Source organism: Bombina bombina, chromosome 1 (assembly GCF_027579735.1).
Source record: "Bombina bombina isolate aBomBom1 chromosome 1, aBomBom1.pri, whole genome shotgun sequence".
Taxonomy (NCBI): domain Eukaryota; kingdom Metazoa; phylum Chordata; class Amphibia; order Anura; family Bombinatoridae; genus Bombina; species Bombina bombina.
In genome coordinates this window covers 489,755,244-489,782,637 of record NC_069499.1, presented here as the reverse complement: position 1 = coordinate 489,782,637, position 27,394 = coordinate 489,755,244, and the positions used below count along the sequence as shown (strand labels likewise).

At 36.7% G+C, this 27,394-nt stretch overlaps 1 protein-coding gene across 2 annotated transcripts; it reads left to right on the top strand.

The window, feature by feature from the left end:
- The first annotated feature begins 1,937 nt into the window (after positions 1-1,937).
- Positions 1,938-18,382, top strand: ASNSD1 (asparagine synthetase domain containing 1). Of its 2 annotated transcripts, XM_053698551.1 has the most exons (7): positions 1,938-2,101; positions 7,293-7,346; positions 7,849-7,924; positions 10,901-10,963; positions 12,094-13,596; positions 14,252-14,433; positions 18,006-18,382. In XM_053698551.1, exons 5-7 carry the CDS (start codon positions 12,175-12,177, stop codon positions 18,259-18,261), a joined length of 1,860 nt encoding a protein of 619 aa, XP_053554526.1. In that variant the 5' UTR covers positions 1,938-2,101; positions 7,293-7,346; positions 7,849-7,924; positions 10,901-10,963; positions 12,094-12,174; the 3' UTR covers positions 18,262-18,382. The 2 variants fall into 2 exon arrangements, with proteins under 2 accessions (XP_053554526.1, XP_053554525.1); XM_053698550.1 differs by lacking the exon at positions 10,901-10,963.
- Positions 18,383-27,394: the final 9,012 nt, after the last annotated feature.

The window sequence follows — 27,394 nt, the reverse complement described above, 5'->3', positions numbered from 1 at the left end:
GGCCCTTTAAGGACTGTGACATCCAAGAAAGCATGACTGATCTCACGCCAAGGAGTAGTAGAACAATTCACAAATACACTGTTCCAGGGTCCCAACGTCACCAAACCAAACTTCAAAAATATCATCAATATAAGGCCACCAAGTGGCGCCATGTTGACAAAACAAAACATTTTCAAAAAAACACTTTCATGAGTAATAGCTGTGTATAAACTGGTGACATCTTAAATGAATAGTATAAATCTATCTGTAAACATTTGCAAGCTATTCAGTTTATTAAAAAACAATCACCAGTATCCTTGATAAAGGTATTAGACTGTTCAACCAAAGGGCACAGAATCTCCTACAGATCACCCACAACTCCACCCACATGCCTCCCTGACTCAGTTGCTGGATCTGTCACTAAGGTGGGCAAAGAGTATATGTTTATATACTCAGTGAATCACAACTGTACTGAGAGCTGACAGTGGGATGTATTGCGTTGGCAATGTCAGCATATGTACATATGTTCCACATGCAACATGATAGTTTTCACTAAAAGCATTTTGGCTAATTAAGTGTATTTCAAACATGTTTCTACTTAAAGGGACAGTCTACACCAGATTTTGTATTGTTTAAAAAGATAGATAATCCTTTTATTACCCATTTCCCAGTTTTTCATAACTAACACAGTTATTTTAATATACTTTTTACCTCTGTGATTACCTTTTATCTAAGCCTCTGCACACTGCTCCCTTATTTCAGTTCTTTTGACAGACTTGCATTTTAGCCAATCAGTGCTGACTCCTAGGTAACGCCAAGGGCGTGAGCACAATGCTATCTATATGGCACACATGAACTAACACCCTCTAGTTGTGAAAAAAAGTAAAAATGCATTCAAAAAGAGGCGGCCTTCAAGGCGGCCTTATAAAGCGCCAACAGATTCCGCAGCGCTGCCCATGGGTACAAGGATAACAGTACAATGGAGAAACAATAGGATAAGACAAAATTTTACAGACAAAAACAGGGGGAATTGAGAGCCCTATTCACGTGGGAACTTACAATCTAGATGGGATATATATGAGCCCACCTAGGTTTAGCTTTCAACTAAGAATACCAAGAGAACAAACCAAAATTTATTATAAACGTAAATTGAAAAGTTGTTTAAAATGACATGCCCCATCTGAATCATGAAAGTTTATTTTTTAACTGGAATGTCTCTTTAAAACTAAAATATGCATTTAAATTTTGACCATCATGAGCCTCTTTATCTATGTGTTTAACATGTGGTGTACTAAACACCTATCAAAAGACATTATTGCCAAAATTACATGCATTTCGGTTTTGCATTACAATGTTAGAAAACAGGACTAGTAAGTTACCACTTATTTGTAGCAGTAGCATATATACATATGCACTGTGCACCTGTATTCAAGCACTGTGTCTGTATTATATTGGCAATAACTCAGTCCGCAATATTGGTGATACATAGATGCAACCATCCGATCTCTTTGTAACCAAGAAAATGCTATCATTGAAATAGGCAATAACCTTGAGTAAAAACTTTTTTGATAATACATGTGTAGTGCAAAAATGCTTATATTCAAATTTATAATGGTATCTAACCGATTTATAAAATTGTTGATACATGTAGCCCTGCTGACATTAGATACATTATAAATAAACGTGGTGAGTTTGAGTTGCACAAAACTTCTAAAAATTATTGTTTTCTTCTTCAAAAAATGATAATGATTTCGATTTACCAAGTCAAAGCTATTTATACTGTATATAAAAATTTCAAAAAATATTTGTATTGTAAAGTATAGGAATTGAGTTTTAACCAATCAGTAGCTATCTTTAAATAGCCAATATAAATCATTAGCAAGTAACCAATCAAAAGCTGTATAACAAAAATACACTTACCCGGATCTGTTTCTTGATCATGTGCAGTGGTAGTACAGACTGTGATCGCACGGAGAATGAGTACAGCTGTCAGGCTGCTTTGTATTGATATCGGGTTGTAGTTTTTTATTTCTTCACAACGACCATGTCTGAAGAATATACCGAGAGTAAGGAGGATATTAAGAAGTGGACAGAGAAGCAGAGAGCAGAATTTATCTCAAAGGTTATTACAATAGCACTTTATGTCAAAATAATATTAATTGTCTGGGATACAGAGTGAGTATTTATGCTAAATATAGACCCATTTTAGTTGCAGAGTTGTTTGGATGTATGCACAACTATTTTTTCTCCTCTACTATTCCCTGTATCGATGGTTCTTTTTTTTATTTGTTCATGCTCCTAGCTTTTTGGGTATTCCCTACTTTTAAAACATGTTAGCTGGATTATAGGTTTTCCATAAATACATATTGGAAGCCTGTTTTATTGATGACTAGTACAAAATTGTTGCAGCTGATTTAAAGGGACAGTCTAGTCAAAATTAAACTTTCATGATTTTAATAGGGCATGCTATTTTATACAACTTTCCAATTTACTTTTATCATCAATTTTCCTTTGTTCTCTTGTTATTCGTTTTGGAAAGCTAAACCTAGGTAGGCTCATATGCTAATTGCTAAGCCGTTGAACTGCCTCTTATCTCAGTACATTTTGACAGTTAGACACTGCTAGTTCATGTGTGTCATATAGATAACATTGCACTCACTCCTATGGACTTTTTTAAGAGTCAGCACTGATTGGCTAAAATTCATGCCTGTCAAAAAAGGGGCAGTCTGCAGAGGCTTAGATACAAGGTAATTACAGAGGTAAAAAGTGTATTAATATAACAGTGTTGGTTATGCAAAACTGGGGAATAGGTAATAAAGGGATTATCTATCTTTTTAAACAATAACAATTCTGGAACAGACTGTCCCTTTAAAGGGACATTCTAATGTAAAAAAATAAAATTATGTAATTTGGTAGAGCATGGCTATTTTGTGACAGTGTCCCTTTCTATTTGTTTAAGGCTGTCTGACCATCTCAAAACTTTGGACTAACAGGGCAATTCTCTAAAAGAAAAATAATATATAAAATTTGATTGGCATTCACAAAACAAGCTTGGCATTAAAGGGACACTGAACCCAAATTTTTTACTTTCATGATTCAGATAGAGCATGCAATTTTCTAATTTACTCCTATTTTCAATTTTTCTTACATTTTCTTGGTATCTTTATTTGAAAAAGCAGGAATGTAAGCTTACAAGCTAGCCAGTTTTTGGTTCAGCACCCTAGGTAGCGCTTGCTGATTGGTGGCTACATTTAATCACCAATCAGTAAGCGCTACCCATGTGCTAAAACAAAGATAGGCAGGCTCCTATGCTTACATTCCTGCTTTTTCAAATAAAGATACCAAGAGAACGAAGAAAAATTGATAATAGGAGTTAATTAGAAAGTTGCTTAAATCTGAATCATGAAACAACAAATTTGTGTTCAGTATCCCTTTAACACAACAATAAAGGTTAACGATCACTGGCACAAGGTCAGAAACTCAGCATATAGCCAAATGCAAAGTGTGGGCACAAGGCTTATTCCTGTATCTGCTCTTGCATTGGTTGGCAGCTGTGATTACCACGGGGAGAGTGGAAATAGTTATGTTTGCTTTTGATCTGGTTGGAGGAATTTGAACAACATTTTTAACATGGCTATTATGATCAATATTGAATTAAAGGGACATTTAAAGTCAAAATTAAACTTAAATGGACTGGATAGGGCATGACATTAACAACTTTCCAATATATTTATGTTATCAATTTTGCTTAGTTATCTTGGCATCCTTTATTAAAGAGCAATCGCTAGATGAGCTCAGGAGCGTACATGTGCCTCTAGTCATCTGGCAGCAGTGTTTGCAATGTTATACATAGATACAAACGCTGTTGCTATGTGCACGCTCCTGAGCTCTTATCAGCCTAACTAGCTTTAAGGGTTGATTTATCAGTCTTCGCAAGCCTTTCAACCCACTGCGGCTGCAGGTTCTTACAAGAGAACCTGCACGCCGTATTTAACAAGCAGCGGTTATCAGACTGCTGCTTCCCTAATCTTTCGCCACCTCTAAAGTGGCGAAATTCGGTCTCCACAGTCTAGTCTGACCGTGAAGATTGACAGGTCCTGCCCGCGCACAACCAATCATGCGCGGGCAGGAGCTGTCAATCTTCCCGGGGGGATTGTAGCGCTCGTGTGCAATGCAGAATTCCGCCAGGGGAATTCAGCCCGTCATAGGCAAGCTGCGGCGGACAGGGGCGCGTATGTGCGTCCCTGTCCGCCGCAGCTTGATAAACCCCCCCTCTTAGCCTTAATAAAGGTAATCAAGAGAACAAACCAAATTTGATAATACAAGTTAATTGGAACGTTGTTTAAAATCGCATGCTCTATCTGAATCCTTAGTTTAATTTTGACTTTACCGTCCCTTTTTAACTACCAATTTTGCATTGATCACATCTTCTTTCAAAGAGCCAGATTACAAGTGGAGCACTAAAGTGCATTATAATGTGCGCTGGTATTACAAGTAAATTGCAATGCGAACGCGAGCTTTCGTTTGCATTGCTATGAAGTATTACGCTCACTAGAGCGTGCTTCCATAGGCTCCTATGGGAGCCTCGTTCTGATGCCGTCAGACGGCTAAATAAACTTTAAGCTTTTTATCTCTTTCTGGTACCTGATTTACATAATTGCATCCAAATAATGTTTGAAAGTTCTGACACCATCAAACCTATGTAGAACAACCTTTTGTTCATTCCAAGGAATTTAGATAGAATGCAATCAAAAACTTGAAGTTGGTTCCTAAAATTGTAACATAGTATGTTTGTGTTGGATACAGGACTTTCTGCCTCTTAAGACATTCAGGGACAAACATCCATCCACTCGGACCCAAAAGAAATTTTGCAGGGACAAGGTAGTCAGGAGCTTGCAGTAAACATATTGCTTTGACTAATAAATAGGCACAAAATGCTAGGAAAACACCAACGTTTTGCCATATGAAATTAAGGTGACAAGCCACACCACCATAAATATAAAAAAGCAGGTTTACAGCACAGAGTAGAACCACTTGAAAAATACTCCACAGGTACCTTTTATGTGCTTAAAAAAATATAAAATTGTTAAAAAAAAAAAAACAAAAAAAAAAAAAACACTTTAATTCCAAAATTACCACAAATAAAAGTAAAATAAAACCGGATTCCAAAGGTGCATTCCAGAACTGCATCATCTGGATAAGCACCAGTAAGGAAAGTGAGCAAACTGAAGAGTCCAGCCACTATTTCCTGCCTGTTTCTGCAGGATCAGTTGCACAGGTGAGGCAGTCACTCAGGGTGTAACCTCTTAGGGCGTGTTGATGGTTATAATAAGTGACTAGCGCCTAGATAAGTATACCGGCTACACTATAAATAGACCCCCTACTGGGTCCTACACAAAATACAGAACAGATGATATATAGGAGCGCCAATGGCTTAGGTATACACCGGGTTACAAATGTGGTGATACACCACTGAGTATGATTGGTCAGGGTGTGACTTAAAATCGCAAGTCCAACAGGCAATATGATCTTATTCTGAGAATGAAGGACTGAATAAGTTAAATAGTATTTAATCAGCATATATTAAAACCATAAACATAAACGGGACAGTCCAATTAATACACATAAAATGAATTAATACTCGATAAAAATGATGGATAAGATAAAAAAACAGTAGAAACCAAATATATGTGATGGCAAATAGATATGTGATCAACCTACTAATCGGTGAAATAAAACGTTTCTAAAAAAAATTACATTAATAAACTGTGACCCTGTGTGTCAAACGTAAATCAATCAATCAATATAACATAATTCCAATGTAAAAGATAAGTGATATACAATCCAAAGGGATCCGGTTAGATCCTAATATCCAAAGTGAAGTGAAAATAAAATCCAAATAAATCTAAATGGTTCCGGTTATAACATATTCCAAGTGTCCAAATAGCAATTAAAGCAAAAATAAAGTAAATTAATATCCGGTTCCTATGTCCAAATTCGGTACCAAGACTGTAACCTAAAAAGAAACAAGCGATATACAAATTGCATTTGGGGTAGAGTCTATTGGTTAGATAACTCGCCCAAATGTAGTGGTCCTGGGGGTATATTGAGCCTCACAAATCCTACTTCGAACTCCGTTTACGCGTTTCAGCCCTTTAATAGGGCCTTTTTCAAGACAAAAAAAAGAAACAACACTTTCATTCCAAAATTACCACAAATAAAAGTAAAATAAAACCGGATTCCAAAGGTGCATTCCAGAGCAGAACTGCATCATCTGGATAAGCACCAGTAAGGAAAGTGAGCAAGCTGAAGAGTCCAGCCACTATTTCCTGCCTGTTTCTGCAGGATCAGCTGCACAGGTAAGGCAGTCTCTCAGGATGTAACCTCTTAGGGGTCAATTTATCAACCTCCATACTAAAGACTCCATAACCTGTCCGCCTGCTCTGAGGCGGTGGACAGAAATTAACCTGATCGGGTTGCTTAACACCCCCTGCTAGAGGTTTATTGGCCGCAAATCTGCAGGGGGCTGACATTGCACCAGCAGTTCACAAGAACTGCTCGTGCAATGATAAATGCCGACAGGGTATGCTGTCGACATTTATAGATGTGCAGCGGACATGATAGGCTACATCCGTATCATGTCGGCTCACACATTAATAAATTGACCCCTTGAAGTGAAGGTAAACTTTGATGAATGAAAGCCCATTTTTTAAAAATACTATTAAAAACAGGGGCACTTTCATTCATCAAAGTTTGCAAAACTTACCTTTTTTTTTCTTTTTACCGCCAGAGCAGCTTCCCCCTCCTGGCAATCCTCTATTCACATGTCGGCAATGACTAATCCAGCTTCCTCCAATCACAGCATGGTCTCAGGCAATGACTACCCTGGGGGGAAAGCCGTGATTGGAGGAAGCCAGATTAGTCATTGCTGACGTGTGAATAGAGGATTTCCAGGAGGGGGAAGCTGCTCTGGCTGTGAAAATAATTTTTTTTTTTTTTTTTTAAATCAAAACGGCTGCTTTGTAAACTTTGATGAATGAAAGTGTCCCTGTTTTAATAGTATTTTTAAAAAAACGGGCTTTCATTCACCAAAGTTTACCTTCACTTTGAAGTCCACTACAATCCATAAATCCACTAGGGAAACCCGAGGGATACATTTCTTATTTATATGGGGGGTAATAATTGAGCACTTGCTCTGGTGAGGTGGGTGACCCTTGCAGTAGCCAGTTTGTTGTATAGAGGACGCAAACCTTTTATATTCCTCACCAGTGAAGAATACATAATAATTTTTTTTTTTTCTTCTCTTTTTCAAGTTTGGGGAACAGAACGTTATTGTTGATGAGCTTTCCAATTTAAAGAAGGATCGGGTGAGTGATTAGCATTACTTGTGTGTCCACATTTCTGTCAGAGTACCTGTCAAGTTTTAGTAATCAGTACTTGTGTTCTAGATTGTTGTGTGTTTTATAATAAATTTAGTGTATATGTGTAATTGTAGCTAATGCTTTAGAATTTAAGCAAATATGGAAACAATAATTTATTTTGTCTTGTGTTCCACTTGAGCAGTCTGATTATTTTATGCAATCTGAAAATTGTTTATTTTTGCAATTTTAGTGAGGATGATTGGATCTGCGTCCGCTTCTGTCTTGATTTAGCCATGCTCTTTGCGTTCAGAGCTATACTTTAACCATGTGTTTAACTCCTGCACTAGGAGAGAAAAAATTGTGTCCTCTAACAAATTAGAGCATGTTGTTTTATCACTATAATAGCCCTTTAAACATTACTTTTACATGAATAATCTGTCTTGCTAATTTCGACCAAGAGATTTGCTGTATATCGGATTTATGTATCTGCATTTGTTTTCATTTGCAGAAAGTATACAAGCAACAACAGAACAGCAACATTTTTTTTCTCGCAGACAGAGCTCAAACCTTTAGTGAATGCAAAAGTAAGTACAATATAAATATATAGAGATAAGTGACTCCAATTCTGCTCAACAAATTTGTAAAATTGTGTGGATAACCTTGGTGGGTGTATAAAATGATTATAATAATAAATGCAACATGTTTTGAAATACAAGACACACTAGGATATTAGACACCTATCTTTTATAGAATACAAATTTAAGGTAAAAAATAATTAAAAGGTAAATAATTAAAGGGACATTGAACACTGTTGATGGTAATATAAAATGTTTATATTGCAAAGTTGCTTTAGTGCATATTACTTTCAATATCTATTTAGACCACTTTCCCGGAAATTGTGGATATTCTTTTTTTTTTTCTGTTAAAAATGGAAGTGCAGACACTGCTATAGTCCAGTCATAGGTTGCACGTTCTATTGACCCATTTATAACTGTCCTTAATTAGCCTCAGTGGAGAAGAAAACCTAGGTTACAAAATGGTGGCATCCATTAGTATATATCAGCGCTAACATTTTAAAAAAAATGTTTTACAATATCTAAACAACATTTTATATATATATATATATATATATATATATATATATATATATATATAAAAAAAATTTTTTTTAAATACAGCTGTATATTATCAGACTAATGTTTACTTTTAATACATTATATCTAGCATTTGTTTAGGGGCATTCTACAATACATTTTTTGTTTAAAAGATAGATAATCCCTTCATTACCCATTCCCCAGTTTTGCATAACCAACACAGTTATATTAATACACGTTTTACCTCTGTGATTACCGTGTATCTAAGCCTCTGCAAACTGCCCCCTTATTTCAGTTCTTTTGACAGACAAGTGTTTTAGCCAATCAGTGCTGACTCCTAGGTCAGGGCATGAGCACAATGTTATCTATAGGTCACACATGAACTAACGCCCTATAGTTGTGAAAAACTGTCAGAATGCATTCAGATAAGAGGCGGCCTTCAAGGGCTAAGAAATTAACATATGAGCCTACCTAGGTTTAGCTTTCAACTAAGAATACCAAGAGAATAAAGCAAAATTGATGATAAAAGTAAATTGGAAAGTTGTTTAAAGGGAAAGTCTACACCAGAATTTTTATTGTTTTAAAAGATAGATAATCCCTTTATTACCCATTCCCCAGTTTTGCATAACCAACAGTTATATTAATATACTTTTAACCTCTGTGTTTATCTTGTATCTAAGCCTCTGCAAACTGCCCCTTTATTTCAGTTCTTTTGACAGACTTGCAGTTTAGCCAATCAGTGCCTGCTCCCAGATAACTTCACGTGCACGAGCAGTGTTATCTATATGAAACGCATAAACTAACACCCTCTAGTGGTGAAAAACTGTTAAAATGCATTCTGAAAAGAGGTGGCCTTCAAGGTCTAAGAAATTAGCATATGAACCTCCTAGGTTAAGCTTTCAACTAAGAATACCAAGAGAACAAAGCAAAATTGGTGATAAAAGTACATTTGAAAATTGTTTAAAATTACATGCCCTATCTGAATCGCGAAAGTTTATTTTTTACTAGATTGTCCCTTTTAAGCATTAGTGCGTACTAGTAAAGGATTACTTTCGTTTATAATTTTTAAGCCAAACAACTAACATATTAAAGTTAATAAACATTAATTAAAACCTACTGACCTATATTTTCTCCAAAACGAAGTTTCATAACGTTTTAAAAGTTATATCTTTTATTTGCCGATGATGTCACGTTATCCTGCCCACTATTTTCAGCACTGCATGTTCAAAATACTTAAACCAATGAAATTGTGTTTAAAGCACCATTTTGAAACCTATTGTAAACGGATTGGTACAGAGCAAAGGATACCTGCAGAGTGGGTTTGGAAAACAATTAAATTTGCAGACAAGATTTCTGATATACGGTAGAGATATGTTAATGAAATGCTATTGATAAAAAGCGTATTTGGGGTAGTTAGTTAGTAACAGGCATAGAAAATATTTACTTACAGTGGCCCTTTAACAAAAAAGTTTTTCAGGAAAAATGTAATAAATGTGTCAATAACCTACACTAGTTAAAGAACCACTAAACACAGTAAAATAGCATAATCAACAAATGCATAATAAAAAGACAATACAAAGATATTTATTTTTTGTGACAAATGTTAGTTACATTTTCCTTTCACCTGTATCATGTGACAGCCATCAGCCAATCACAAAATGCATATACATATATTCTGTGAATTCTTGCACATGCTCAGCAGGAGCTGGGGCTACAGAAAATGTTCATATAAAGATTGTGAACATTTAGATAATGGGAGGGAATAGGAAAGTTGTTTAAAATGTTGTGCTCTGCCTGAATCATGACAGATTATTTTTCAGTGTGCCTTTAAACAGTGAGGCACAGCTGAAAGGAACACTAAACACCTTGTAATATCAAATGTCTGCAGTCTTGCAATAAATCAATGTACTACATGAGTGTATGTAATGTATTGACAACTTGTTTTTCAGTAGCCAAACCACTCCTACCATTTTCCTTTTTGTAACAGTCTTGTTAACAAACTGCAAAACAATGGAAATTTTGATCTCCGATCAAATGGCTAAGGCCAATTAGGGATCAATATGTGGCATGGTAGAAATATGGAATTTACCATTTAGAAGTATAGTGCAAATTTTGTGTTTGCAGTGAAACCTTTTTATATTACAATCTCTGAGGGTTTAAACTATTTAAAGGGCCATGATACCCAAATGTTTAAACACTTGAAAGTGATGCTGTATAGCTGTAAAAAGCTGACTAGAAAATATCACCTGAACATCTCTATATAAAAAACAAAGATATTTTACCTCAAAAGTTTCTCGGTAGCCACATCCCATTGTAAAGGACTTCTAAGCAGCAAATCAGTATGTCTGTCCCGGGACAGCGGAAGGAGCTAGCTTACGTGCACTCTCATATAATTCATGACCTCAGCACTGTTGATGCTGATTGGCTGCTGTTCATTTCTTCATTTATTTATGTTTTTACCTGCAGCTGGACAGCAGCTGAGCAACTTTTCACACAGAACTTACTCTGCTGAGCTGAGGAAATTGTGAGGTAAAATATCTTCCTTTTTTACATAGAGATGCTCAGGTGATATTTTCCTGTCAGCTTTTTACAGTTATACTGCATCAGTTTCAAGTGATTTAGCATATGAGTATTATGTCCCTTTAAAGAACAGTAAGCACCTTGTAATTACAGCATTTATTTATTTATGTTTGCTGCAGTTATGTTCAATGGTTAAACTCCACCAACCACTTTCCTGTCTTGGAGGAGCCAATCCAGACTTAGGCCTGTAGCAGACAGGTTTTTGCACTCCATTGTTTGGCCCAAGCTAAAATAAGATAAGGGCGTACATGTAAAGACTGCCACATGCTTTTTCAGGACTAGAAAAACAGACTTAAATTATAATGAAAGTATATTGCAAAGTTGTTTTTAATATTCATAATTATTTATATTGCAATCTGAAAGTGTTTACTTTCCCTTTAATTGGGGTGAGAGAACTCTAAACTTTCTAGCAGAGCCTATGCACCAAAGTGGGTATAAGATATCCTCTCTAACTTAAAAAATAGTTTAATAAGCAAACTGATTTTTTTTTTTTTCTTTCTAATCGAGAAAGATCACCTTAGTGACTGTAGACCTGCTCATTATAATAAACTTGAAATGGTTTATGACAGGTAGTCTGCTTTTAATTCAGTATGCTGTAATCATTATCTGCAATATAGTGATGCCATCTATGTCACCATTAAAATACTTCAGTTGCCTGATCATGAGATTTATATGGACAGATTGACTAGACAGAAGTATGGATTGCTGGTGGAGAAGGAAATAAATATATCCAGGGTAATTGCGGGAAATGTGTTATGTCCTTTCTAGTACAACATAGTTTAGTTATGCAGGTTGTGTTTTTATATGAATTATGAGGGTAAATGTGAGAGCTATGGGCATCAAAAAAGACTATTCCAAATGCATAAGTGAGCTCTGATTGTTTTTTCTTGCTAAGTGTCAGTATGTGTAAATATAAATACTGCTTGCACTCAACGGATTTACGTCTACACATTTTTTTTATTTATTAGTGAGATATTTTGGGGAACAAACTCCCATTCATCAGACAAAAACCTATTTTTATTTTTCAGAAGGATGTCCCTGACCTCTATTTGTGTTTATGTTAACTTTGTTTCTTCTAGAAACCTTGGATGACATGAAACCGATTCACCAGGAGATAGAGAACTTCGAAAAAGCCAAGGTCCAGAAATAAGAAGACAAAGATGTGTGGCATCTGCTGTACAGTCAGTTTAACTAATGGCTGTGACTATTCTGATAGTCTACATTATGATAATCTCAGACGACGAGGTCCCAACAGCAGCCGGCAGCTGAATAAGAGTGATTCTTCTCATGGTTACACATGTTTCTTCTCTGGACACGTTCTTCACTTAAGAGGACAATTAACACCTCAGCCTTTACAAGATGACAATGACAATGTTTTTCTTTGGAATGGAGAGGTTTTTGGTGGAATTGAAGTTTCGCCCATTGATAATGATACCAAAATAATATTTAGTCAGCTTAATTCTTGTAATTATGATTGTGACATTTTGTCTATCTTGTCCCAAATACGAGGTCCCTGGGCTTTTATTTATTACCAAGCCACTAATAATAGCTTATGGTTTGGGCGGGATTTTTTTGGTCGTCGGAGTCTACTGTGGAAGTTCACCCAGGATCTTGAGAAGGCTTTGTGTCTCAGTTCAGTAGCAGAGACATTTTCTAAATCTGACTTAATACAGTGGCAAGAAGTTCCTGCATCTGGCATTTTTAGATTTGACCTTACATCTTATAAGACATTGAATTATGTGGCTTTGACATGGTATCCATGGAAGACTGCTTCAAAGGAGATCATACTAGATGAGGATCACAGCCAGATATTGAAAGATTTGCCATTGTTTATCACTCTAACCAAGTGTGAAAGTGAAGCGTTGATAGCCCCCATTGCATCACTAAATAGACAGATGCCTGAAGCCTTGGCCGAATCTCGTTGTACAAGTTCTGTTAACAGTGTTACACTGGAGGACCTTAAAATGTTATTCACACCAAACAATAGGAAAAATGTTAAATTATTTATAAACGTTTTAAGTGAAGCTGTTAGGAGAAGAGTTTTAAATCTTCCCCGACATCATGGTTATTCCACTATTGAGAATGAAAGAAAAGCAAATGTTGCCATCCTGTTTTCTGGTGGTATTGACTCCATGATTCTTGCTGCACTTGCAGATTGTCATGTTCCACAAAATGAACCTATTGATCTTCTAAATGTTGCGTTTATGATGAAAGAAACCAGTACACAGAAGAAAAATACTAAAAGCAATAGCAAGATTAAACAATTACCATCCTCTATTAATTCTACATATGTAGAGCCTTCAATTGTATCTTGTTTGTTTGATGTTCCTGATCGAATCACCGGTAGAGCAGGCCTGAAAGAACTTAAAGCCATAAATCCAGGAAGAACTTGGAATTTTGTTGAAATTAATATCACCCTGGAGGAACTTAAAGCTATGAGGCAACAGCACATTTCTCAGTTGGTTTATCCTCTTGCTACTGTTCTGGATGACAGCATTGGCTGTGCTGTTTGGTTTGCTTCCAGAGGAGTAGGCCTACTGGCCAAAGAAGGGGAGAAACAACCATTCACAAGTACATCAAAGGTAACATATGAAAATAAAGGCAACTTTAAAAAAAAGTTTATTGTTCAAGGATTTAAAATGACAGTAAACACCTTGAGATTTATAAAATGTAAACTCATGCAACTTTTCAATGTATTCCATTATTATTATTTTGCCTCCTTTCCATGTAATTTATTCAACAGGTTGCATTTCAATTTATGAAAATTAGAAAATGCTCAATTTTCAGAGCTAAATTACATGAAAAGGGGCAAAACAAATAAGGGGGGAAATGCAAAGTTGTTTAATTACATATACCTGAACATTTTATATAAAGATCTCAAGGTATTTACTGTCCCTTTAAGAGTAAACCTAGGTATGCTAATAGGGGCTCAGGAGCATGTGTCTTTGGCAAACACTGCAAATTTATGAGCCCTTGTGAACCTATCTGGGTTTACTCTTAACGGAGAGAACAAAGCACATTGGATAACAGAAGTATTTTGGAAAGTTGATTAAAATTGCAAAAATTTTGCTATAGGTATTTTTTTAATAGGCAACAAATCTTGGCAGCCAGGGAGCTACTACTGCGTGTTTCGATATAAATTTGTCAACCCCTGTTGTGAATTTTCTTCAAGTTTGTTTATATTTAATTATTTTAAAGGTTGAATAGTTAAAGTAAAATAGTAATGTTGTTATTTAGGTTGTTCTGACAGGAATTGGTGCTGATGAACAGCTTGCAGGCTACACTCGCCACAGAGTACGTTTCAAAAACTTAGGGCATGAAGGTCTTGTAGAAGAACTGAGCATGGAACTAGGTCGTATTTCATCCAGAAACCTTGGCCGGGATGACCGTGTTATTGGTGACCATGGAAAAGAAGCAAGGTAATCATACTCTTAGATGTTAAAATAATTTGTTGCATCAACAAGATGGTTTTTTAAAAGATATTAGATTTTGTTAAAAAAATATTTTTTTACAAAATAAAACCTTTATCATTTAATTAATGCTATTTTCCCTGCATGATGTTGTTGTTTGAGAGAGAGACATAATATATATATATATATATATATATATATATATATATATATCTATGTGTGTTTATATATAGAGACTAAATATAGAATAGATATCTATCATCTCTATATCGATAGAGATAAATAAGGCTAGATATTACTATCCCTGCAGGTGGACAGGTTTACAAGTAGTGAACCTGTCCTTCTGCAATTGTCACTTGCAATGTTGCATCACTATGTCTCCCCCTGCTCTGGAGTAAGTGTTGGGGTGATTGATCTCGCTACTTCTGAGGTGACGGAGAGGAAAAAGAAGCTCTGCTTCTTGCATATATAGCAGCAGGCTCACTTATGCAAACCTGCTCTACATAGCCGGAAAATAAAAAATAAAAAACTGCTTTGTGGATACAACATGAGGGAACCAGCAGTTTGAGTGGTATATTCTAGGTTATAATTACCTTATGTCCAGACTAATCTTTGAGAAGTTAATTACTTGTCCTTAATTTTTTTTTTTTTTGTTATTCAAAATATGAAATAATGGTTACAATTAGGAGTCACAGCTCCGCAGTCTTTGGTACAAGCTGATACAGATGATAAATATTTAAATACAGATAATTGCAGGTAAAAGAGGCAGACCTCTGTACAAAAGGTCTCAAGGGGTTTAGAATGAATATATCCTATTGTCCATCTTTAGGGTAGAGATCCAGCTGAGTAGAAATATAAAACAATAACTGTTTTTAACTCTTTCTTTTCCTTTAGACTGACAATCATTTTTCAGTACTAAGTAAAAACAAAAGGGTATTTATGATTAGAACTACGGGTAAGCAGTAGTAGTGCTGCGCTGTCCCATACAACCTCTTCAACTGGCCAGACAGAAGGTCTTCCTTTGTGCCAGAAACCAGATGGGGGGGGGGAGGAGGAAGAAGAGAGAGAGAGGGGGTTCCACATGTAAGGGGGGGGGGTTCTTAGTGGAATCCTTCTCTTTCAGAGTGTCCCAATAGTGCAACCAGGTTTCCCAAATGCTCCAATAGGAGTCTTCTTTTTTCAGACTTTGGTAAAACCCTTTTTCCATTGTTGCAAAATAGTTAACAGAGTCTATGTTCGTAGCTATTTCTGGGGGGAGTAGGCTGCTTCCAGCTCCATGCTATGCATATTTTCATGGCGGCAAAAATGTAGATTGTTAGTTTAGAGAGTGGTTTCGACAATTTGGATGGCAGTATATTGAATAAGGCTATTTCTGGTTTCAATTGGAGACTAATGCCTGCTTCTTTTAAAGGTGGAACACCTGTTTCCAGCAGGAGGTTATGGCAGGACAACTTCACCATAGGTGTAAATCGGAGCCCCTTATCCCACATTCTAGCCAGCACTGGGGGGATTGTGTAGGGCAAATTCGGGAAAGTCTAAGAGGAGTATAGTGCCACCTCAGCAGGACTTTCATGTATAATTCCACAGAGCACAATGTAGGGTTTTCTTTGTGAGGGAGATGGCCTTATTAATTCTCTGAGATAGGCCTTGCAATGTCACGTTGCCAGGCTTTAATTTGCCAAGCCCTATCAGTTCCCATGGATTTAATCGCTCCGTAATGCCAGGAGAGAGCTCTAGGCAATCTGTATTCAGATGATCTGTATTTTCCCCATGGGGTCGAAGTCCTCAGACTCATTTTAGGGAATCCCCAGGATAGGAGCAGACTGTATAGTCTAGTGTATTCGAAAGAGAACCAACAAGGAATGGGAGCTCTGTCCGGGAAGAATTCCGGGGAATACAATTTTTAGATTAGGACAAGATCCCGGGACTTCCAATTAGTGCTTTGAAAATCTGGTAGGGCTACAAGAAGGCCGGAGAGTGAATATATGGGGGAGGGGTGCAGAGCAATCTCCAATTAGTGTCTAAGTGATCGCCAGGCCTAAAATTTTCAGGACAGTCTCGTTACAGATACCCAGTTCTCTCCATTTATATGTTGTTATCCATGGTAAGTCACTCAAATCCAACCCTGCCTGTATAGAAGCCTGTTCTACCTCTTTCCCTCTCTCTGAGTCTCTCCTGATTTAGCCCAAGCTAGAATGTAAGTCAACCGGGTAACCTCAAAGTAAACGGGCAAATTGGGCATGGAAACTCCACTCTTCTTTGGAGAAACTTGTCCTTATTTTTTAATGTGCAGTTCCTATAGTTTTCTTTGTTGGATCGAGTTGGATGTTTCTCAATATGCACTGCTGATGTTGTTGTTTTTCAATAAAATATATTTTTGTCTTTAAAAGAGTGCTGAAGTTTGATTGAACTGTAAGAAATGAGGAAGGTTTTCTCTCTTTCTTTAAAGTCAATTATATTGAACCATATTAGGGTCTGCACCAAATAATAAACTATATTTATTAAATTTGATTTGCAAAAAAAATAACATGCCCAAGATATATTAATTTTTTTTTTTTTTTGCTTTTGTTTCCTTAAATAGTAAAAGTACCACTCAGGACCCTCAGAGCACTGCTGTGTAACTAGTGCTAATGATTGGATCAGTGTCTGTTTCCTCTTGGGAAAAAGCAGTGCTGCAGGTCCTGAACTATACTTTTTCTATGTGTTTATCCCCTTTGCAGGTGTTAAACATATAAAAGTACAGGGTTGCTAGTCCTAAAATGTATGTGCCAATGACACAGGAAAGGTGTTTACTGTCCCTTTAACTTAAGTAATTGCATTTTGTCTATAGTACTATGCACTATAAGCCTCGTAATAAATCCACTTTTAAACTAAATATTTCTGGAATATTTTAAAGCTAAGATCTATCTACTCTTTAGTTTATATTAGGGAGGAGCATTTGTTGATACAAATGAATGCTGAATCTGTCCGTAGGTTGCAGCATTCGGCTATTTTCGGAGCCCGATATATTTGTGTAACTGTGCAACGCACACAGATCTGTGGAAATCCAGATCTTCGTGTTGATTAGAGTGTTGCATTATTACACAAATATATCTGAAAAAGAGACTAATGCTGTGACCTGCGGGCCAGATTCAGCATTCATTTGTATCCAAGAAAGCCAAATGCCCTAGTTTGTGCCAATGCAGAATTTCAGAAGTAACAATTATAACAGTGATGTTTCAGCCCAATGCATCTATACATTAAAAAATATATATTATTTGCCTTCTGTCTTGCAATATTGTGTGTGTAGTGGTGATTGCTATGCACCACCTTTTTTGTTTTGTTATTAATTTATTTCATAATTCCATATAAATAATAATAATTTACAAACACCACTACTATAAGGTGGTGCAAAGCAATGACTACCATATGAACTTAGCTTTTTTTTTTTATTACTGTGCATTATAAGAAAATGTATGTATGTGTATACTGCATAATACATGTATGTAGAGATATAGATATAGTAATCATTGATATGCACCACTAATATATATGTGTGTGTGTGTGTATATATATATATTATTTTTTTTTCCTCCCCACAGATTTCCATTTCTTGATGAAGATGTTGTCTCTTTTCTGAATGCATTGCCTGTTTGGGAGAAAGCCGACTTAGCTCTACCCAGAGGCCTTGGTGAAAAGCTGATCTTGCGTCTTGCAGCTGTGGAGTTGGGGCTTACTGCTTCTTCCGTGCTACCAAAAAGAGCCATGCAGTTTGGTTCCAGAATCGCCAAAATGGAAAAAAGTAATGAGAGAGCATCAGATAAATGCAGCAGACTTCAGCCAAGTACCACCGATTAGCAATATTTAGATTTTCTTTTTACTACTTGATATTTTATTAAAAACCTCCTTTAATGAACTGATAAAGTGAGTTACTGTACAAAAATTTTATAATTAAATGACTTTTCTTCATCTGTAAAAATGCTAATTTATTTATGTTATCACTAGGCGATAAGCCTGCACAGAAGGCAGTCTATTTTTTTTAAAGTGAGGTCCCTTTAGCCCTATCCCTCTGTCCCTTTTCCTTTGTCCCTAACCCTCTGTCCCTCTCTCCCTATCAGCTCTCTAACCCTTCCCCCTCTATTGCTGCTATCTTAGGTACTAGCAGCTGTCTGCTAGTACCAATAAACCTTTTTTCTTTCATGTAATTAGCAAGAGTCCATGAGCTAGTGACGTATGGGATATACATTCCTACCAGGAGGGGCAAAGTTTCCAAACCTCAAAATGCCTATAAATACACCCCTCACCACACCCACAAATCAGTTTTACAAACTTTGCCTCCTATGGAGGTGGTGAAGTAAGTTTGTGCTAGATTCTACGTTGATATGCGCTCCGCAGCAGGTTGGAGCCCGGTTTCCTCTCAGCGTGCAGTGAATGTCAGAGGGATGTGAGGAGAGTATTGCCTATTTGAATGCAGTGATCTCCTTCTAACGGGGTCTATTTCATAGGTTCTCTGTTATTGGTCGTAGAGATTCATCTCTTACCTCCCTTTTCAGATCGACGATATACTCTTATATATACCATTTCCTCTACTGATTCTCGTTTCAGTACTGGTTTTGGCTTTCTACTACATGTAGATGAGTGTCCTGGGGTAAGTAAGTCTTATTTTCTGTGACACTCTAAGCTATGGTTGGGCACTTTATATAAAGTTCTAAATATATGTATTCAAACATTTATTTGCCTTGACTCAGGATGTTCAACGTTCCTTATTTCAGACAGTCAGTTTCATATTTGGGATAATGCATATGAATAAATCATTTTTTCTTGCCTTAAAAATTTGACTTTTCCCTGTGGGCTGTTAGGCTCGCGGGGGCTGAAAATGCTTAATTTTATTGCGTCATTCTTGGCGCGGACTTTTTGGCGCAAATTTTTTTTTCTGTTTCCGGCGTCATACGTGTCGCCGGAAGTTGCGTCATTTTTGACGTTTTTTTGCGCCAAAGGTGTCGGCGTTCCGGATGTGGCGTCATTTTGGCGCCAAAAACATTTAGGCGCCAAATAATGTGGGCATCTTTTTTGGCGCTAAAAAAATATGGGCGTCGCTATTGTCCTCCACATTATTTAAGTCTCATTATTTTGTGCTTCTGGTTGCTAGAAGCTTATTCACTGGCATTTTTTTTCCCATTCCTGAAACTGTCATTTAAGGAATTTGATCAATTTTGCTTTATATGTTGTTTTTTCTATTACATATTGCAAGATGTCCCACGTTGAAGCTGAGTCAGAAGATACTTCTGGAAAATCGCTGCCTGGTGCTGGAGCTACCAAAGCTAAGTGTATCTGCTGTAAACTTTTGGTAGCTGTTCCTCCAGCTGTTGTTTGTCATGACAAACTTGCTAATGCAGATAATATTTCCTTTAGTACTGTTACATACAACATCTAATATTCAGAGTGTTCCTGATAACATAAGAGATTTTGTTTCTAAATCCATTAAGAAGGCTATGTCTGTTATTCCTCCTTCTAGTAAACGTAAAAAGTCTTTTAAAACTTCTCATTTTTCAGATGAATTTTTAAATGAAACATCATCATTCTGATTCAGAGGATTCTGTCTCAGAGGTTGATGCTGATAAATCTTCATATTTATTTAAAATGGAATTTATTCGTTCTTTACTTAAAGAAGTCCTAATTGCATTAGAAATTGAGGATTCTAGTCCTCTTGATACTAAATCTAAACGTTTAGATAAGGTTTTTAAATCTCCTGTAGTTATTCCAGAAGTGTTTCCTGTCCCTGGTGCTATTTCTGAAGTAATTTCCAGGGAATGGAATAATTTGGGTAATTCTTTTACTCCTTCTAAACGTTTTAAGCAATTATATCCTGTGCCATCTGACAGATTAGATTTTTGGGACAAAATCCCTAAGGTTGATGGGGCTGTCTCTACTCTTGCTAAGCGTACTACTATTCCTATGGCAGATGGTACTTCCTTTAAGGATCCTTTAGATAGGAAAATTGAATCCTTTCTAAGAAAAGCTTACTTGTGTTCAGGTAATCTTCTTCTTAGACCTGCTATATCTTTAGCGGATGTTGCTGCAGCTTCAACTTTTTGGTTAGAAGCTTTAGCGCAACAAGTAACAGATCATAATTCTCATAGCATTATTATTCTTCTACAACATGCTAATAATTTTATTTGTGATGCCATCTTTGATATCATTAGAGTTGAGGTCAGGTATATGTCTCTAGGCTATTTTAGCTAGAAGAGCTTTATGGCTTAAAACTTGGAATGCTGATATGTCTTCTAAGTCTACTCCTGCTTTCCCTTTCTTTCCAGGGTAATAAATTATTTGGTTCTCAGTTGGATTCTATTATCTCAACTGTTACTGGAGGGAAGGGAACTTTTTACCACAGGATAAAAAAATCTAAAGGTAAATTTAGGTCTAATAATCTTTTTCGTTTCTTTCGTCACAACAAGGAACAAAAGCCTGATCCTTCATCCTCAGGAGCGGTATCAGTTTGGAAACCATCTCCAGTCTGGAATAAATCCAAGCCTTTTAGAAAACCAAAGCCAGCTCCCAAGTCCACATGAAGGTACGGCCCTCATTCCAGCTCAGCTGGTAGGGGGCAGATTACGTTTTTTCAAAGAAATTTGGTTCAATTCCGTTCACAATCTCTGGATTCAGAACATTGTTTCAGAAGGGTACAGAATTGACTTCAAGATAAGGCCTCCTGCAAAGAGATTTTTTCTTTCCCGTGTCCCAGTAAACCTAGCGAAGGCTCAAGCATTTCTGAAATGTGTTTCAGATCTAGAGTTGGCTGGAGTAATTATGCCAGTTCCAGTTCTGGAACAGGGGCTGGGGTTTTATTCAAATCTCTTCATTGTACCAAAGAAGGAGAATTCCTTCAGACCTGTTCTGGATCTAAAAATATTGAATCGTTATGTAAGGATACAAACATTCAAAATGGTAACTGTAAGGACTATCCTGCCTTTTGTTCAGCAAGAGCATTATATGTCCACAATAGATTTACAGGATGCATATCTGCATATTCCGATTCATCCAGATCACTTTCAGTTTCTGAGATTCTTTCCTAGACGAGCATTACCAGTTTGTGGCTCTACCGTTTGGCCTAGCTACAGCTCCAAGAATTTTTACAAAGGTTCTCGGTGCCCTTCTGTCTGTAATCAGAGAACAGGGTATTGTGGTATTTCCTTATTTGGACGATATCTTGGTACTTGCTCAGTCTTCACATTTAGCAGAATCTCATACGAATCGACTTGTGTTGTTTCTTCAAGATCATGGTTGGAGGATCAATTTACCAAAAAGTTCATTGATTACTCAGACAAGGGTAACCTTTTTAGGTTTCCAGATAGATTCAGTGTTCATGACTCTGTCACTAACTGACAAGAGACGTCTAAAATTGATATCAGCTTGTCGAAACCTTCAGTCACAATCATTCCCTTCGGTAGCTTTATGCATGGAAATTCTAGGTCTTATGACTGCAGCATCGGACGCGATCCCCTTTGCTCGTTTTCACATGCGACCTCTTCAGCTCTGTATGCTGAACCAGTGGTGCAGAGATTACACAAAGATATCTCAATTAATATCTTTAACACCGATTGTACGACACTCTCTCTGATGTGGTGGACAGATCACCATCGTTTAGTTCAGGGGGCTTCTTTTGTTCTTCCGACCTGGACTGTAATTTCAACAGATGCAAGTCTGACAGGTTGGGGAGCTGTTTGGGGGTCTCTGACAGCACAAGGGGTTTGGGAATCTCAGGAGTGAGATTACCGATCAATATTTTGGAACTCCGTGCAATTTCAGAGCTCTTCAGTCATGGCCTCTTCTAAAGAGAGAATCATTCATTTGTTTTCAGACAGTCAATGTCACAACTGTGGCATACATCAATCATCAAGGAGGGACTCACAGTCCTCTGGCTATGAAGGAAGTATCTCGAATTCTGGTATGGGCGGAATCCAGCTCCTGTCTAGTTTCTGCGGTTCATATCCCAGGTATAGACAATTGGGAAGCGGATTATCTCAGCCCCCAAACGTTGCATCCGGGCGAATGGTCTCTTCACCCAGAGGTATTTCTTCAGATTGTTCAAATGTGGGGACTTCCAGAAATAGATCTGATGGCCTCTCATCTAAACAAGAAACTTCCCAGGTATCTGTCCAGATCCAGGGATCCTCAAGCGGAAGCAATGGATGCATTGTCACTTCCTTGGAAGTATCATCCTGCCTATATCTTTCCGCCTCTAGTTCTTCTTCCAAGAGTAATCTCCAAGATTCTGAAGGAATGCTCGTTTGTTTCTGCTGGTAGCTCCAGCATGGCCTCACAGGTTTTGGTATGCGGATCTTGTCCGGATGGTCTCTTGCCAACCGTGGACTCTTCCGTTAAGACCAGACCTTTTGTCGCAAGGTCCTTTTTTCCATCAGGATCTCAAATCCTTAAATTTAAAGGTATGGAGATTGAACGCTTGATTCTTAGTCAAAGAGGTTTCTCTGACTCTGTGATTAATTCTATGTTACAGGCTCGTAAATCTGTATCTAGGGAGATATATTATAGAGTCTGGAAGATTTATATTTCTTGGTGTCTTTCTCATCATTTTTCCTGGCATTCTTTTAGAATTCCGAGAATTTACAGTTTCTTCAGGATGGTTTGGATAAAGGTTTGTCTGCAAGTTCTTGAAAGACAAATCTCTGCTCTTTCTGTTCTTTTTCACAGAAAGATTGCTAATCTTCCTGATATTCATTGTTTTGTACAAGCTTTGGTTCGTATAAAACCTGTCATTAAGTCAATTTCTCCTCCTTGGAGTTTGAATTTGGTTCTGGGGGGCTCTTCAAGCTCCTCCGTTTGAACCTATGCATTCGTTGGACATCAAATTACTTTCTTGGAAAGTTTTGTTCCTTTTGGCCATCTCTTCTGCCAGGACGAGTTCTGAATTATCTGCTCTTTCTTGTGAGTCTCCTTTTCTGATTTTTCATCAGGATAAGGCGGTGTTGCGAACTTCTTTTAAATTTTTACCTAAGGTTGTGAATTCTAACAACATTAGTAGAGAAATTGTGGTTCCTTCATTGTGTCCTAATCCTAAGAATTCTAAGGAGAGATCATTGCATTCTTTGGATGTAGTTAGAGCTTTGAAATATTATGTTGAAGCTACTAAGAATTTCCGAAAGACTTCTAGTCTATTTGTTATCTTTTCCGGTTCTAGGAAAGGTCAGAAGGGCCTCTGCCATTTCTTTGGCATCTTGGTTGAAATCTTTAATTCATCATGCTTATGTCGAGTCGGGTAAAACTCCGCCTCAAAGGATTACAGCTCATTCTACTAGGTCAGTTTCTACTTCCTCGGCGTTTAGGAATGAAGCTTTGGTTGATCATTTTTGCAAAGCAGCAACTTGGTATTCTTTGCATACTTTTTCTAAATTCTACCATTTTGATGTGTTTTCTTCTTCTGAAGCTGTTTTTGGTAGAAAATTACTTCAGGCAGCTGTTTCAGTTTGAATCTTCTGCTTATATTTTCAGTTTTTTTTCATTATAAAATTTAAATTATTTTGGGTGTGGATTATTTTTCAGCGGATTGGCTGTCTTTATTTTATCCCTCCCTCTCTAGTGACTCTTGCGTGGAAAGATCCACATCTTGGGTAGTCATTATCCCATACGTCACTAGCTCATGGACTCTTGCTAATTACATGAAAGAAAACATAATTTATGTAAGAACTTACCTGATAAATTAATTTCTTTCATATTAGCAAGAGTCCATGAGGCCCACCCTTTTTTGTGGTGGTTATGATTTTTTTGTATAAAGCACAATTATTCCAATTCCTTATTTTTTATGCTTTCGCACTTTTTTTCTTATCACCCCCACTTCTTGGCTATTCGTTAAACTGATTTGTGGGTGTGGTGAGGGGTGTATTTATAGGCATTTTGAGGTTTGGGAAACTTTGCCCCTCCTGGTAGGAATGTATATATCCCATACGTCACTAGCTCATGGACTCTTGCTAATATGAAAGAAATGAATTTATCAGGTAAGTTCTTACATAAATTATGTTTTTTTTTTCTCAGTTAAAAAGCATACCTAGGTAAGCTCAGGAGCTAAGGATACAAAGAGAACAAAGCAAATTAGATAATAGAAGTAAATTGGAAAGTTGTTTAAAATCATATGCTTTAGTCAAGAAAGAAAAAGTTTGGGTTTCATGTCCATTTAATTGTGAATGTGGCAACATGATCCAAGTACACATCTGAAATCCATTGCCTTGTGTAAACACTGACCTGTTTTAATTAAAGGTATTCTGAAAAATTCTTTCTGATTAAAGGGATATGAAAAGGTACTTCTTTATTAAAAAAAAAAAAAAAAGTTAAATCAAAGTAATCTTAAAAATCAACAGATTGTGTTAAAAAAAAAAAAAAAAAAACCCCAGCAAACTGACAAGATTTCGCCTTTAGTGACCGGTTTTATAGGGGACCCACCTTCATGCAGGTGCCTGTGCCTACATTATTATAACTTGTAAACTGGAACTTGCCTTTGTGAACTTGAGTTCAAGAATGTAGACACAAATACTTTTGAAATGTGAACATTCCATTGGCGGTCAGTTGGTTCCTATCAAACTCGCATTTGTGCAATCCCATACAATCCAGTTATGAAGATGCCAGTACTGTTAGTGACAAGCATGACAGTGCAAGTGTGAATTAGAATAAGAACTTGCCTATAAGAGATTTACTGCATGCCATTTGTAGATGTAGGGGACCTGATATGACTATGGAAGTATGTCCATCATGCAAATGACATTCATATGGTTAATCTGTGGTGAGGATGGATTCAGATTACAATGTGTTAGTCACACATGCAAATAAGGGGTTTATTGAATAAACCCTTACTGTAACCATAAAAAGGGACAGTCTAATCAAAATTAAACTTTCATGATTTAGATAGGGTATGCCATTTTAAACAATTTTCCAATTTACTTTTTATTGTCAAATTTGCTTTGTTTTCTTGGTATTCTTTGTTGAAAGCTAAACCTAGATAGGCTCATATGCTAATTTCTAAGGCCTTGAAGTCCACCTGCATTTTGACAGTTTTTCACAGCTAAACTGTGCTAGTTCATGTGTGTCACATAGATAAAGTGCTTACTTATCAGTCAGTTTCAGATTACTTTCACAATTTTTTTGTATTTTTGAGAATAGGTACTTAAAGGGACAGTTCACCCAAAAACGTTCTCCCCTTTTAAGTTATTCCCAATGATCCTTTTTACCTGCCAGAGTGTATTAAATTGGTTGCAAGTAGCTCCTTTACTCATATTTCGGCATTTGAAATAGCTGATTTAGCCTGTGGTTTCCCAACCTATACTGAAAGTTTTGATACTGGCGTATGCGCTATTGACAAGCCTAAGTAAACACAATCAGCAGAAGGAATTAAACTCACAGTGGGGGGGCAGGATAGTTAAGTAATAAAATGATAATTTTCCATTGTTCTCTCTATGTATTGAGCTGTGGTGTTCCAGACAAATATAAGATAAGGAGATCTGATATTACCTGAAGCTCAACCCATTGTAATAGGCTGTGGTTTCAAAGCACAAAACCAGCTACTTCAGATAAACAAATAAACCCGAAAATGCAATTTCTCAAATATTTTATACAAGTAATTTAAAATACATTTATGGAAAATCAATTTTACAGTGTACTGTCCCTTTAACATTTGACCAGGTCTTTTTGGGAGCTTTTCTGTTGAAAAAGTGTTTGCAGCTGTGGGCGTGTAATAAACTAATCCATTTCGTATTGTGCGCACCTGAGAAACTCGACAACCAATTCGGGCGGAAAGCAAAAAGCTATTTCGGGAGCAAATTGACAGTAGGTTGTAATCAGCCCCATAGTTAAACATTTGAACATAGGTTACAAAAGTAGTTGGATTTGTGATTCCAATGAGAGCTTCAAGGGACTAATAAAAAAAATTGTAAGTTACGGACAACATAATTCAGGATTAATACCACAATAATAACAGTGATATACTGACCACTTGGAAAGCAGGTAGTGATAATATCCAAGAAAAAGCTTGTACTAGACCAGGGAAACACAATCTTGTAAAGAATTATGTTTTTTGAGGTGGGGTTGTACTTTATATGCACATCTGGAAGAGTTTCATTTTAGGTAGGGTGAGACATTGATAAGAAGAAGGTTTAGGTTATTGGAGATTCGGCTATGGAATTTACTATTAATAAATTATATATCATTCTATTAAAGTTTAATGGGGATACAACCATGTCATGGAGACTATCTCCCTATCAGGGGTCAGGACAGTTTAGCAGTATTATGAAAAATAGTCATGGGCAAAGTTTCAAGATTCGGCATCATTTGTGAAACAAATCCGAATATGGCTGCAGGTATCCACATTAGTTTTGGTGCCAGATATATCAGTGTGAAAGTGCAACTCACAAAGATCTGCGTATTACACAACTCTGTGTGCGACTCTTTCGGTGCCAATGCCTTCAGCCATATTTAGCCAAAATTTTGCCCATGCCTAATGAAAAATTACGTAACTTTTATTCATGGTGATTGGTAATTCTAGATTGAGAGCCATAGAGTATGTTTAAGAGGAAAAGAAGGAAGGCATCATTTTTCAAATGGAATAAGTTGCCTTTAATTGTTTTCCTTGTTTCCATATATGGAGATAAAATGGTTTAACTAGTGATAGCGAAGCTAACATTTATAAAAATCCACCACCTCAATCTTCAATATACAAGTATATTTGTTTAAGGTTTTTTGTTTCTACTTAACATGTGTGAAAATAATAAAAAAAAAAACAAAATAACAGAACTGTATGGCAGATTTCATAAAGATTGGAAAAGTACATTTTCCTCTACAATTACAAACTCCAAAAATATTTAATTTATTCTAAATGTTTAAGAATTTCAAGTCATTGGGTGCCCACAAAACTGCCAAATTTAAATTTAAAGGGACATGAATCCCCAAAAAAATCTTTCATGATTTAGGTAGAACATACAATTTTAAA